This window comes from Rattus norvegicus, chromosome 3, assembly GCF_036323735.1.
Source record: "Rattus norvegicus strain BN/NHsdMcwi chromosome 3, GRCr8, whole genome shotgun sequence".
NCBI classification, from domain to species: domain Eukaryota; kingdom Metazoa; phylum Chordata; class Mammalia; order Rodentia; family Muridae; genus Rattus; species Rattus norvegicus.
In genome coordinates, this window is record NC_086021.1 from 38676376 (window position 1) to 38692068 (window position 15693).

General features: G+C 45.6%; 1 protein-coding gene across 1 annotated transcript in view; it reads right to left on the reverse strand.

Annotated features, from left to right (window-relative positions):
* C5 (complement C5) overlaps positions 1 to 15693 on the reverse strand; it is a 91295-nt gene that overhangs the window by 8202 nt on the left and 67400 nt on the right. Inside the window, exons 29-36 of the mRNA NM_053020.1 lie at positions 14940 to 15145; positions 12394 to 12546; positions 9059 to 9121; positions 7470 to 7551; positions 5608 to 5665; positions 679 to 781; positions 277 to 351; positions 61 to 166 (exon numbers count right to left, since the gene is read on the reverse strand). Of these exons, the coding sequence (NP_444179.1) occupies positions 61 to 166; positions 277 to 351; positions 679 to 781; positions 5608 to 5665; positions 7470 to 7551; positions 9059 to 9121; positions 12394 to 12546; positions 14940 to 15145 (846 nt within the window). The remainder of the gene's footprint in view (positions 1 to 60; positions 167 to 276; positions 352 to 678; positions 782 to 5607; positions 5666 to 7469; positions 7552 to 9058; positions 9122 to 12393; positions 12547 to 14939; positions 15146 to 15693) is intronic.

Below are 15693 nucleotides of genomic sequence, written 5' to 3' on the forward strand. Positions count from 1 at the left end.
TTACAGGAAGACGGCAGCAAGGTCTTCTGGGAAACTGTGGAGTAGATCAGAGCCAGTTACCTGGTCTGTGATACTCGTACACCGTGAACGTAGCAGGATTCAGAAACCCAACTTGGAAAAGTTCAAATATCCGGAACCGAACACAAAGGAAATCTCTGGAGGGAATCTGTTTGACAAAGTCAAGGTTTTAAGGCAGGCGTGGGGAAGAGGTATTCCTGATGCTTCAGCCTGTGAAGATGCGGTGGTCAGGCGCAGGTGCAGGGAGGTGGAGCTTACCGAATTCAATTGCAGAATAACATGACTGTCTTTGATCTGGTAATCAGTTAGGAGTTGATCTACTCCTTCCACAAGCTAAGAAAGAAAGGGGAGAGGAGTTTGAAGGTACTTTCCTTATCTTTGTGTTTAATTCCATTTCCCTGTTGATGGACTATTAAGCCGCACCGTAGCCCACCACTCTGAGCGGAAGGATGATTCCTTTCCGGACTGAACACATCACTGCGCATGCTCCTGCTTCATTGTCATACGTCAAATCACAGTTACACATTTGTTTTAGAAAGAATATTTTGAGTGATTGCATGAGAGTGAGATATTGAAGTAAAAGAATAAAAGTTTGCCCATAAAGTGACATAGGAAAGAAAGCCAAGCATTCACAACATCTCGAAGAGAGAGAACACTTGCAGCTCGTAAATCTTCTTGGTTTGCTCCGATTCCGGTCGGCAGCAGTATATCCATTACTGCATGGGAGGACCCAGATGCTGACTCCTCCTTGCTGGGCTTGTAGCTAAAATAAATCAGAGATTGAAGGATGGGTTAGATAAGTGATAAATTCTTAAAAAAAAAAAAGGCCCCGTTATTTAGCAGCCTTTATGCTTTACGGGTCTCTCTGTAGCCATTGGCTGTCCTGCAGCTACCTATATAGACCAGGCTAGCCTCAAAGTCACCGAGATCTACCTGCCTCTGTCTCTCCAAGTGCTGAGATTAAAGGTGTGCACCACTACACTCTTTATCAACTTTTAAAATTTACATTTGGTTCTATGTATTAAGGTAGATGGGTCTGATCCTGAGAGCTTTAGAACCGCAGGAGATCTCGGAGCTATCTATCCCGAGGCTTTCCCAGCACACTGCTGATCTGACGCACAGAAATCACCCACCCACTCCATGACAACTGCCGAAGCCAGAGTTCAGCCCCGCGCCAGGGTTATACAGCTGGTTCACGCAGAACACTGCATGGATCCAGGTCTCTTGAATTTTTTAATTCTAGTTTTTCTAGCAGACTGCTTCCAAGGTAAACTACAGGTTGTATATTAGAAAGAGACCCGAAACCCTAATGCTAGCCCTAACGCTAGCTTTAACCCTGAGAATAGAGTGGAAGGAAACACATTAACATGTCAGCAGTCCTGTGTATGTCAGATTGTGCTTGGTTATATTTCCTTTTTCTTTTACTCTTGTCCGTTTTTTTTTTTTTTTTGTTTTTTTTTTTTTTTCCAGAGCTGGGGACCGAACCCAGGGCCTTGCGCTTCCTAGGCAAGCGCTCTACCACTGAGCTAAATCCCCAACCCTCTTGTCCATTTTTTTAAGTTCTAGGGCATGGGTACCCCACAAAAATAACTCCCCAAAGACTGTTGTCTGGGAATTTGGGTAGTTTGAAGTTAAGAAGAAGCAAAGTGGGTAAATCGGAATTCATTCTCATTCTCATTCTCCCTCTCCCTCTCCCCTCCCCCTCTTTCTCTCTCTCTCTCCCTCTCTCCCTCTCCCTGAAAGAGGATCAGGAAATCTGGGTCATGTCCAGTCTCACAGAGCAGTTTCCACAAATCATTTTCTTATTTTTGAGAAGTATGAACACGTGTTTTCAACCATCTTATGACTCCCGGGCTCGGAGGGCAGATGCTTACTGTTACCATCAGACTGAGTCAGAGAACGGAGTCAGAGGAGAAAGGGGGCTGGGGTGGAGGCAGGAGAAGCAGGGGGAGAGCCTGGGTCCCAGGTGAGCCTCAGGAGAGTCAAAAGCATCTGCACGCTGGAGCTCGGGCTCAGGATGAAGAGATAGTTCACAATTGATTTCACCCCAAGGAACTGTCTTGGGAAGCAGGTGATTAGGGAGCAGCAGAAGTTCAAAAGCTGCGTCTTTTCCTCCGCCTCTCCATGCAGAGCACGAAAAACAGCTCTTATTGGGAATTTTTAAAATCTCGTTTACCACAATAAGTAAATTCCTTCAAAAAAAAACCCCCAAAACCCTGATTCATAAAAATGTAACTCCATTCCCACCGAAGGAGCGATTTAGAAGGAGTGTCTCAGCATCCCCTTAGCTGGGTAAGGAGAAAGAAGCAGGAATTTCTGGCTCACAGATGCAAATACAACTTCTTCGGGATGCAAAAGGACTCCAGAGTGGAGAGTATCTATGAAAAGGTCAGTGGAACTTCGTGACTGGTTGCCATGGGGACTGTTTCAATCATGGAACAGAAATCTTTCCTTCAAGAAGCCCTTTGCCTGCTGCCAAATTCAGCAATCTTCCCAGAGGCATTTTGTTGTAGAAATGAAATCCTTCCAGCCCCCTCTGCTTTTCTTAGGAGTGTAACAAGAGGTTGGAGAGAGAGAGAGAGAGAGAAACAGAGAGAGAGAGAGAGAGAGAGAGAGAGAGAGGAAGAAAGAAAGCTACACGAAAGAGGCCTCTGAATGTGAGGCTGTGCTGGCATGATTTTAACCAGGAGAGAGTATTTGAAAGCAGAGCATGTTTTTTTAAATAGTTCTTTTTTTTTTTTCCCCCTGGAGCTGGGGACCGAACCAGGGCCTTGCGCTTGCTAGGCAAGCGCTCTACCACTGAGCTAAATCCCCAACCCAACAGAGAATGTTTTTAATGAAGAAGGACTTTGGAATCTAGCCAATATAACTTCTTCAGTGTCACAGAGCCAAAAGCAACTTCTACCTGGGTTTTAAAGAACCCTCTGTCCCTAATCTGTAAAACAAACAAATAATAAAACGAACCCCCAAAACAAACCAAGGCAACTCACGAAAGATATGCTGTGTAGCCTCCCTGTGTATGTTGACCATTAGGCATCTTGTCACGAATGTTGGTAGGGATGACTTTTGAAAGTGCCTTTTTGTGTACAGCAGGGTTGGGGACAATCAAAAGTGTCAGAAACTCGGAGGTAAGACAGTCCAATGTGCTCTACAGGAAATGTCCAGAGAATGAACTGCCCTGCTCTGCCCTGCCCTGCCCTGCCCTGCTCTGCCCTGCTCTGCTCTGCACTGCCCTGCTCTGCTGAGGATTATTTCAGTGTTTCTTTTCCTCCTGGGGGCTCCTCAAGTGCACCACCCATTACCCCAGAGTGCTTCTCCAGTCAGCCCCAGATACCTCCTCGTCAGATCCTGTGTCCTGATTCTAGCTCTCCCCAGATGTTTGCTCAGACCGCATTGTGACTTGTGTTATAGGCTTCAAAGAGCTGTGGCATCTCTGGCACCCAAGAGGAGGGATGGCAGTGAGCTGGAAGAAAGGTGCTGGGAGGTGACCTTGGAGGAGAGACATTGGGGTGAGAAGAAACAAAGGGCGAGACCGCCAAGGGCAGAAGTAATGAAGCCGGAAGGAAGAAAGGGAAGGAGGAAGTTAGGAAGCAGGAAGGAGGGAGGGAGGAAGAAAGGGAAGGAGGAGGAGGGAAGTTAGGAAAGAAGGAAGGAGGAAGGGAGGAAGTTAGATAGACAGGAAGGGAGAGTGGGAGAGGAAGGAAAGAAGTTAAGAAGGAAGGAGGGAGGGAGGAAGAAAGGGAGGAAGGAAGGGAGAGTGGGAGAGGAAGGAAAGAAGTTAAGAAGGAAGGAGGGAGGGAGGAAGGAAGGGAGGAAGGCATTAAGGAGGGCTTCCTGTCAGGGAGTGAAGCCTAGGCAGTAACAAAATGCAGACAAGTGAGAGAGGCTGGGGTGAGGAGAAGCGGGTATTTCTTGGGACTAATCATAGACTGAGAGAGGTGGATTAGATACTGAATTGAGTGGCACCAGAGGCCTTGCCTCTGCCTCTAATGGACACTGTAGCAGGTCACTTCTCTTCCTTGGGTGTCGGCTCTTTTGTTTCTAAAACAGGGCTTCCTACAGTCGCATCAAAGTCTCTCCACTTAGAATCTAGTAGACGTTTTGCACCAATTTCAAGGTCCCCAATGGGCATTTTGGTATCATATATGATTATAGGCATGTATAGCCAGCAAAATACGATTTGGGGTTTTCCTGTTATTGATAATATAAGACTCAGGGCAGGTGGCTCTGTGAGGGGATGGAAAGAAGTGCGTGCGTTTCAAAACCAGGGCACATTTTACAGACACACTAGGAAGGAGGCCATGGCATGCAGACTTATTGACTCCAAAGATGCTCACATCCTAATCTCTGACCTGTGATGATGTTGTATAGCAACAGGGCTTTAGACATGGGACTTGAGTCAGGATTGGTGTGTGTGTGCATGTGTGTCTGTGTGTTGTGTTGTATATGTAGTGTGTATGTATGATGTGTGATGTGTGGTATGCAAGTGTGTGTGTGCTTTGTGGGTGTATGATGTGTGGTGTGTATGTGTGTCTGTGGTGTGTGTATGCAGTATGCATGTGTGTGTGCATGTGTGTCTGTGTGTTGTGTGTTGGGTTGTGTGTGTGCTGTGTGCTGTGTGTGTGTATGTGTGTGTGTGTGCTATGTGGAACATTCTGTCTGTGGTGTGTGGTCTGTGTGTGTGTGTGCATGTATGTGCTTGTGTGTGTGTGTGTGCACGTATGCGCGCGTGTGTGTTATTTGGAGGCATTCACTGGACTCACAAGATACTTTATAAAGGTAAGATGAAGGAGAGCAGAGAAGTCCTAACCATGACAAGGATCTAATTCACAGTGAGCCAGGATTGCCTAGCAGCAATAGGAAACTAATGGAGTAACCAGTTTAGGGTTTTGCACTCGCCAGCAGATGGTTTGACATGAAGACCATTCAGTTCTCAATGCTGGCAGCGTCAGTCGGGGGTGAGCTTTGGGTGCTTCTGAAGCTTATGACCTGAGTGTGCAGCCTGAGTCGAGAGCAGCAGCTGAAAGGCCCGAGTTGTTGGTGGGGAATGAGATATTTTCCCCCTGAGGATATGACCCACATGTGAGAAACCTTTCATATTTTCTTTCTCTAATAATTATATCAGATCTCTACCATTCTGAAAAACCAGCAGAAGCTATTATATTCTTTGAATCAGAAGAAGACAAAAACAAAAAACAAACAGACAGATGAAAACTCGGGAGAGATGGCATATCAGCAGACCCGGAGCTGCCTTCTAGAAAAAGCAGCCAAGGATTCCTGCTGCATTCTACACTTCAAAACAAACAACTTTAATTCCAGCACTCGAGAAGGAGGAGGCAGTTGGATCTCTGAGTTCGAGGCCAGCCTGGTCTAGAGTGAGTTCCAGGCCAGCCAGAGCTACCCAGAGGAACCTTGTCTTGAAAAACCAACAAAACAAAACAACCCCCCGAAGCCAACCAAGCATCCACCGCTGCCACAACCAACAGAAATGAACAATGGGGTACCCTTGGCTGTGTTAAAGGGCACTGAGGGTGCTGCTGCAAACTCGAGACCTCAGAACCTCCACTCCGTGCCTGGAACTGGGCTCACCTGGCACAGGCTATTATGCGCTTGTGTCCCGAGTCACTGTAGCTGAGGTAGCTGGAGGCTGGCACAGAGAAACACACAGATTACAAGCTAGGAAGTAACTGGTTTTTAAAGTTGTTTTGGAGCATGCTCTGACAGAATTGTTAATGAGAAAGTCTCTAAACACACTTAAGCACGATTTGTGATCTGGAAGTTGGCATTTGTGGAGATTTTAATGCTACTGACAAGACAGGATCTGTCCATTGCTGGAGAAGTGCTCTCCTCTCGAACATCTCACCCCCTGAGGAAGCAAGTATGTGTGGGCAATGCCTTTGAGGAATCTAGAAAGAGGAGGGAGTAGAGAGCTGTATCTGCTGGTGTAGAAGTTTCTTGAAGGAACAGGCCAGAGTTCCTGACCCCGAGTTCCTGATAAGGAAGGTATCCTCTGGCATTGTGACCCTGGAGCAAAGGTCAGAGGAGGAAGGCAGGAGCATGCAAGTGAACTTGGCTTTGGAAGTGTGGATGGCTTAACAGGCACAAGAAGGTTGTATATTTGACGAAAGGTGGGGGAAGCACACTTTTTAAAAAAAGACCATAAGTACTAGAGAAACTGAATGAGGTTATAAAGAAACCCGGGGGAGAAGGAGGTTTCTTGAAATAGAATCCTTACACAACGTAATCCAACGCAATGGAAAGTAAAAGCAACCCAGAGCCTTACAATCTGCTACACTGTGTACAACCTGCTACACTCTGTACAACCTGCTATACTGTGTACAACCTGCTGCACTGTGTACAACCTGCTAAACTGTGTACAACCTGCTACATTGTGTACAACCTGCTACACTGTGTACAACCTGCTACACTCTGTACAACCTGCTACACTGTGTACAACCTGCTACACTGTGTACAACGGGTTACACTCTGTACAACCTGCTACACTGTGTACAACCTGCTACACTGTGTACAACCTGCTACACTCTGTACAACCTGTTACACTGTGTACAACCTGCTACACTGTGTACAACCTGCTACACTCTGTACAACCTGCTACACTCTGTACAACTGGGCTACACTCTCTACAACCTGCGACACTCTGTACAACCTGCTACACTCTGTACAACTGGGCTACACTCTCTACAACCTGCTACACTGTGTACAACCTGCGACACTCTGTACAACCTGCTACACTGTGTACAACCTGCTACACTCTGTACAACCTGCTACACTGTGTACAACTGGTTACACTCTGTACAACCTGCTACACTGTGTACAACCTGCTACACTCTGTACAACCTGTTACACTGTGTACAACTGGTTACACTCTGTACAACCTGCTACACTCTGTACAACCTGCTATACTCTGTACAACCTGCTACACTCTGTACAACCTGTTACACTCTGTACAACCTGCTACACTCTGTACAACCTGATACACTCTGTACAACCTGTTACACTCTGTACAACCTGCTACACTGTGTACAACTGGTTACACTCTGTACAACCTGCTACACTCTGTACAACTGGTTACACTCTGTACAACCTGCTACACTGTGTACAACCTGCTACACTCTGTACAACCTGCTACACTCTGTACAACCAGGCTACATTCTTTAAAAACACCAATTTCAAAACAGCAGCAGCAAGTGCATTCAGTTATCTGCTCTGTCATTTGATATTCATTTGTAATGGTAATTAAAATGGTATGTAAAGTTATTCCATCTGTTGTAATCAATGGCGGTAAGTTCACTTGGACGCCCGCCTACTTAATAACTAGATGAAGAAAAACAATTTTTTTTTTGCACAGGCACACGTTTCCTAGTTAGGGACACGATCTACTCAACATTTTTAGTGTGTAGCTAAAACACTGCACACAGCAGGTTGCTTACCTTCAACTTCTTGGGTATCAATTTTCAAGTAAAAGCTGCAAAATTCCTCAGCGACACTAGTTTTGTGAACCACAGTTTTTACCTGTGTTGGGGAATGGAAACAAGAAGATTCCATGTGAAATGGGAAAATGGAAAGACCGTTGACAGGACTGTGGCAGAGATGGGAAGGCCGGCAGCTTTGGTGCCTTGCACATGTGTGTGAGTCTGTGACTCCACTGCTCAAACAAACGTGAAGAACCAGAAAAACCCAAATGATGATGTTTGTCCAAGCACAGTCTATAATACTAACACCCTACTCCCACAGGCTAGCTCCTGGGCTAACACCCTACTCTGCAGGTAGCTCCCCAGGTTAATACCCTACTTCACAGGCTTGCTTCTGGGCTAACACCCTATTCTGCAGGCTAGCTCCTGGGCTAACACCCTACTCCACAGCTCCTGGGCTAACACCCTACTCTGCAGGTAGCTCCCCAGGTTAATACCCTACTTCACAGGCTTGCTCCTGGGCTAACACCCTATTCTGCAGGCTAGCTCCCTGAGCTAACACCCTATTCTGCAGGCTAGCTCCTGGGCTAACACCCTACTCCACAGGCTAGCTCCCTGAGCTAACACCCTACTCCACAGGCTAGCTTCCTGGGCTAACTTCCTACTCTGCAGGCCAGTACCCAGGCTAATGCTCTCCTCTGTAGGCTCCCCGGGCCTGCAGATTCACTTCTTACTCTAGTCTCAGCCAGCCTAAGAAGAGCTGACTCCTCTACACACTTTCAAGGCAAACGAGTCCCTGTAAACATTTGGATGAGCAGGGTACGGTCACAAATAGATACACCGACAGCGACCAGAATTGAGAGAAAAACCAGACAACCCACTTTCCTCCGAGTCATCTAATAAACAGTCCTTTAAGCAGCAAACATGAGGAAGGCGGGAGCGTTATCAGAAGCATCGGTGTGATTTCTGCTCAGAGTGCAACTCTAAGCTGTGTGGATACACACAAAAAACAAAGAACACCGACCCCAAGGACACTGAGTAAGTGAGAGAGAGGACTATGTTACAAACCATAAAATACACACGCCATGCACCTCACAGCACACACACACACACACACACACACACACACACACACACACACACACACACACACAGAATTTACAGATTGCACACTATGTAACAATGTGGATGCTTTCTAAGTTGCCGTATGTATACACACATCTTTGTTAGGCAAACCTTTTCATCCTGCAAACATCATAGAATATATTTATATAAAGTAGGGTAGTATGGCATCACTAGCTGTTGTCTTATGTGACCATAATATATGTAGCCATTTGTTGGCAGAAATACCATGATGCGGTGCATGATATATGCAAAATACAAATGTTCCCACCAATGCATGGAGGGTGTGCATAAAAGGACCACCAGTTATTGTCTAAAATAAACCATGAGAATTGTCAAGACATCATAAATGGGAGAATTAGATAAATGAATCCTACTTCAGCCATGGTAATCCCAAGACATTTCTGTGACTTTGAATAAAGCAACGTATTTTTTCTCATGTTATCTAGACACACAGCTCTCCACAGCACCAGTCAAATACTCACATATACTGTAGCCAAGCCACTGCTATAGCCTGTGGTGACGATGAGGTCATCATTGAGGGGTACCTGAAGGGATGGATAGAGAAACCATGCTTTTGTTCTTCATTTAACAAAGCGAAGAAAGGAGTCAGCTCTCCTCTCATTTCTCGTGAAATTAAGTAGATGACATTGAAGATCTCCATAGAGCAGGCTCTAAAAGATGCTATGACCTCCCGCCCCTGCCTTCCACCATAACAGGATGCTCCTCTCCTGAGCAAGCCAACTAAAGCATCAAATCAGAGGGATATATATTTTTATGTAAACACATATAAATATATATTTATAAAAATATATGATATATGCATTCTATTCATTAATTATAGATGTATACACACACATATATTTATTGTGAAACTAGTTAGTTATTCCCTTTTTTTTTTTGGTTCTTTTTTTTTTCAGAGCTGGGGACCGAATCCAGGGCCTTGCGCTTCCTAGGCAAGCGCTCTACCACTGAGCTAAATCCCCAACCCTAAGGGAACAAAGTCCATTTGCAGTCTAGTTCAAGACTCACATCTCATGTGCCAGTGGGGATTGTTTTCATAGGGATCAGGATGCAAGATGCAAGGCTCTGAAGTGGCCATAATATGTGCCTCTACTACCTCCTGTTTGCACCCCTCTTCTATATTTTACTTTATGTATGTGAGTGCACCATAGCTGTCTTCAGACACACCAGAAGAGGGCATCAGATCCCATTACAGATGGTTGTGAGCCACCATGTTGTTGCTGGGAATTGAACTCAGGACCCCTGGAAGAGCAGTCAGTGCTCTTAACCACTGAGCCATCTCTCCAGCCCCTCTCTTCCACTTCTTGATGGTACATCTTCCTTGCTTCTGACTGGCTAGCGCTTATTAAAACCCCACCCAGATGCCCCATGCCATGCTCCTGGAACTCTACCCCAAGCCTCTGGCTACCCCACTTAATCCTGCTAAAAATCTGCTTGCTGTTTCCACTCCCCGAGAGAAAAGTGAAGACAGACACAGCTAAACAACCGTCCTCCCGAGAGGCACTCTATCATCCACCCACATGTTCAGTAGTTCAGGGACATTGCAGAAGAGATGACTTTGATCAAGGCTGAAGACTCAGCCCCCACTCCCTCCCCACTTGCCTCTTCCACTTCTCTTTTCCTGGCACCGTGGTGTCAAGGGGCTTGGTACACATTTAAGTTTGCCAATCTTTCCTTCAAACTTTACTAAACCCAGGGAAATAGACCACGTTTCCTATTGTCCCTGACAGGATACAGCAGCGTTTACCCAGGGAATGAGTGCTTCCAGATGCTAAATGGGAAAGGCTTTAAATGAGTCTAGGAAATGTTGTGCATTGTACCCCATCTCTGCCCCCGATCCTCTCAGAGTCACCGTGCCTAGTAACAAGCATTAGAAACCAGATTTAACCACATTTGACCATGTCTATTATTCAGCTGCCTAACTAATTGCTTCGTGTGGCACATTTTAGGAAAAGCTGCGGTAGAGAATTCAAGCTAGATAACGGCAGCCCAGGTTTCACTACAGTGTGAAAGCATCAAGACTGAGGTATTATTTTAAGACGGCAAAAGGCACCTCACAGCATTACCTCCTAAAGACAGAAATAATTCTGTCTACTCGAAGCAGGGTGTGCGAAGCATCATTAGTATCACCCAGAAAGAGCATCTCAATGAGGGACCACGTTGGTCTCTATTGGGTTGGCCATGAGCACGTCTTTTAGAGCAGAGCTTTAATTATGCTAATTTATACAGGAAGACCCGCCTACTGTGGGCGGCACCATTCTCTGGACGCTGGACTGAAAAACCCAGAGCAAGGGAGCTGAACCTAAGCATTCCCACAGTTGCCGGGACTGTGGACACGGGTAGCCGCTTAAAGCTCCAGCCTCTTTGATTTTACCTGCAGTGATGGGCTGTATCCTGGAACTGTGAGTTAAACCTTTTCTCCCACATGTTGTTTTGTCGGGTATTTTATCGCAGCACAGGGCACGAAAATAGGATACAGCCCCACTATGCTGTTCTGACCTACAGCTCCTCATTAGAGCTTAGACTCTGGTGACTTCTAAATGTTCTCTTGGACAAGAGATATAATCCCAACCTAGAGGCCACAGCATGCCACCCAGAGGTAGAGAAAATATGGACACAAATGGATCTGCAGATATCACATGACTGGCACAGATTGACAAAGCCATGCCCTAAACTGGAGAGATGGCTCAGTGGTCAAAATCACTGACTGCTCTCCCAGAGGACCTGGGCTCAATTTCTGTACCCACCCTCATAACTGCCTGTAAGTCCAGTTTCAGGGGGTCCGACACCTTCACACAACTATACAAGCAGGCAAAACACCAATGCACATGAAATAAAAATAAATAAATTATTTAAAAGAGAAGAAAGGGCCATGCCTAATGTTGTCAGAACTGATTTTTTTTTTCCCAAAGGAAGTTGGAAATCAGATCTGTATTTGAAATGTTTGGACCATTAGTTATTGGCATAGATTTTTGTCTATGGCCATCAACCTTATCTATTGTTATAATATTATTATATTAATATCCCTCTACGAGCCATGGTTTATGATTTTTTTGCCTAAATTTTATTTCTCATATCTATTTACTTTGACAAGCATGGATCTGTAAGGCGTGTCAGTCAGGAGTATTTCCATTGGCTTATATATTAAATGCACTAAATTCACAGATAACTAGAAAAGTGTGCATTAGACTGCTGGCTGCGGACTGTCAACAATAACAGTATAGAATACTTTGCCTAATGTATCTTTTCTTTGGGAAACTTTCATAACCCCATTGGAGTTTTCCCTTTAAAAATAATCTAGCTTTTAGACATGGAGCAAGGAGTCTAGTGACCCAGAGCTAGCTACAGTCTGTGTGCCAGACCAAGGGTAAAAGGGACCAGCAGCAGGTGCCTGACATGTGCTTCATGTCTCTTCAATCGTGCTCTTGTGTGTGCTGCTACATATGTCTGTTCTTTACCCGACTGCCCCTTTCCGATCCTTCCAGATAGAGCCTATACACATAGGCATACTAAACTGTCCCCTACGTAGAACGTGTCAGCCTGGATCAGGAGGCTGCCTCTGCACTGCCACAGAGGTGTTTCAGAACTCTTGCGTATTTAAATGACTGTCCCTCCCCAGGACTTGAGTTCTTTGTATCACCAGTGATGACGATCTAAGAGGATCCCTGATTAGGAGTCAGGAGGCACTTGATGCTTGTTTAAGCAGTGACTAAAGACACGCATTCACCAAGGACAGAAGGGATGACTTAAACGGTCTCATCTGATTGTAAAATATTATAAAAATTGCCTTCATTACCTCCACTGGCCTCCCGAGGAAGTTCTTCTCTGTCACTTTATACTGGTAGAAATCCCCTTTGTGTTTGTAGGAGACATTGATATCCATATCCAAATGAAGTTGTTTAACCAGGAGTGAATACTCTGTCAGGCCCTCGATGGCGTTAATGGTATCCTAGCGATAATCCACAAGGCACGAAGGCACGGTTAGTTTATGTATTCATGTTCAGTTTACAATAGACCCATCTTCTTTTTGACAATGGGGTTCTGATACATTGACTTGAACTCGAAATGCTTTTACTTCGGCCTCGCAAGCTCTGCTGTGCACCCAGCTCTGTAATTCCCTTCTTGGGAGATGGTAGGCAGCACCGTCTGGAGATGAAACTCCAGCTGACCGGGTGAAGCAGGTTGAGGAGCTATTGAGGAGGTATAAGGAAGGTTACTCTCCTCCACAGGGAGGAACTGTTTTTAGCAGGAAGAGGAAGAAAGTGTGGCCTCGGTCTGGGTTCACTAAATCCTCAGTACACATATCCTCAGGCAAAGTCACTCTGAAAATTGCCTTTGAGTCTTTTGCGCCCTATAGTCTCAGCTTAACCACCCCCACAGCGAGGCCAAAAACTATCTCTTCCTGATCATCATAGCGTTCATTTCCTGGCCCTCCATTTAGAATGGTATCACTTATGTTATTTGATTGCTCCCTTCCTCTCTGCACTGTAAGATTCATGGAGCACACAGGTATCCACATCTTCCTTGGTGTGTGTGGTAGGTGACTGTGTCCATCAAAGTTCACATGTTGGGAACTTAATGTCCAATGTGGCAATGTTGGGGAGTGGGGGGCAGTATTTAACTGGAGGTGTGTGGATCATGGTGGCGCCACCCTCACAAATAGGTAAATGTCCTTGTCCTTATAAAAGAATGAATCTGTCTCTTCTCTCTCTGTTCCCCTCTCCTCTCCTCCCTTTCCTCCTCTCTCTGTTCCTCTTTCTCCTTCTCTTTGTCCTTCCTGGGATGACACAACAAAGATGGTTTTGCCAATTATGGCCCCTCAATCTTTGTCTTTCTGTCCTTGAGACACATGGGCTAGCACACTTCTATTAATTATAAATTACTCATGCCTGACACAGTGTCCGTTGCACCTCGTATGGATACATGGTTGCTCTTCAAACAGTATTTGAGGAAGGAATACTTGAACAAACTATCATTCTGGATCTTCCCTGTCTTCTTCTATAATGTGAGTATCTGTGAGTAGATATTAAACGTCTGGCCACTCCTGTGTCTATAGCAGTAATGCTAATCAATGGAGCACATTTTCCTGCTAAGCCTGTCTCTCCACAGTAAAACCCATTAAGCAATCACTAAATTGATCTAGAGAAACCCCTGTACTTCGTACAGACGCACCACCATTATGTAAACATCCAGAGGGCAAAGATGCCCTCTGAGCTCAACTTTAAACACAGACGCACAGTCGCATAGTCATGAACCACTTCATGAGTAGTGAGCATGAGTAGCATGCTCTGAAAATGGATTGCTGGGTAATTTCATAACTGTGTAAGCATCACTGAGTGTGCTCACACAAACCTGGGCAGTGCAAGTCAATCACAAACAAGAGGCACGGTGAACACGACGCCCCAGTGTGTTGCTTGTGAAACATGCATGTATAAGTAAGGTTCCATTTCAGAAGCAGAATGAACGCATTCTCAGTAAGGACAAGGTGTGTCCAGGGCTGGGGATGCATTTGGATGTAGACCATGTCCTTAGTAGCCGAGAGCTCCTGCGTTCAATCCATAGAAACCACAGATAAGCACACGAGCCAGTAGTGGAGCTGTCTGTCATCTTTCCAAGCACCACTGCACTAGTTTTAGGTGTCACATGTGTATGTGATTGGTAGCGCGGTAAGTTTGCTCACACCAGCATCAGCACAAGCATGTAATGTGTTACATACAACATTAAGATGACCACAAATCTAGTGGTAGGCAATAGGAAGGTTTTAGCCCTGTTATAATTTTGTGAGGCATCATATTTGTGGTCTGCCATTGACCAAAACATTGTTACGTAACACGTGACTGTGTATTATCCAACCGCATAACAGTGGTACTTGATAAGTAGATAGCTGTAGTGTCAGTCTTGCAGGAGAGGACTCACCAGCACCTTTGCTTCCATGGCAACCACTGCTCATTAAACAGGATGTGATGTGATTGCTGATAATCTACGAGCCTTCCACGGTCTTTAAAGACAGTGAAAGCAGCACACCGGGCATAGGCTCAGGGAACATTGGTGCTGATGTGGATCCTTGACTAAGCCTCCTTAGGCTCATGTCCTCTTCTGAATAGTGATGTCACCAATACAGTTAACCTCCAGGGTCCTATGATACTAGACTTGAGTTGTACCTACGGCAGTTCATTTGTGAGTCATGGAGGCCAAAAAGAGTGTAAAAGGTGTATGTGGGAAACAAGAACATGGATCAGGCTAAGAACATGCCAAGAACATGCTAAGAACATGATAAGAACATGCCAAGAACATGCTAAGAACATGACAAGGACATCTAAGGACACACTAGTGACATGTTACCTGGGTGGAATAAAAGCCGCCTCCATACCTCTGCTCCTCAGATAGCCACTTGATGATCGGGTTGACATAACTCGTCTCCTTCAGGTTCAGGCTGGTGAGCAAAGCATAGGCCGTGGTTTCTACCATACCTGCTGTGCCGCTGTTGGGTGCTGAGCTGTCTGGACGTTGGAGAGTGTCTCTCCAGAAACGGTAAATGGGCGGGTCTCCTGAGGTCAAAACAGGACATTCTTCAGTAGAGGTAAAGACAAGAATTTGATGCAATCCTAGCACGTGGTGACTGCTCTCTCATTTCTAGAAGTCTCTCTTCTCTGTAAGAGCTTCATCAAGGTGGCCAAGAAAGATTGAGATCCCATATCACAGTGCCCCTTGTCCCCATTGTAGAAGGATGGCTACAACGTGCCAGGGAGTACATCCGGTCTGACAGTGGGGCAGCAGGCCTGATCAGCTAGGACTTAGCAGACCCAGATATCTGGGTCTATCCTCTACCCTCTCTGGTTAGCTGACTTCATCGATCCAGGAAGTTCATTAGTTCTGTGGGACCTAGTCTCCCAATACTGTACATAGGCAACATTCGCTCCCATTTGGTGAAAGTCACAAGAAATACACAGGGGAATGAGTTTATAGGCCAGCAAACACCACCCGTAGATGAAGGGTTGTTATTATTCACATCAGCAGAATAAACTTGACATGATATCTTTCTCCTTGGAGGAAAAATACCATAGCCTGGAATGCCTGAGGTGAAACCAAGATTGGC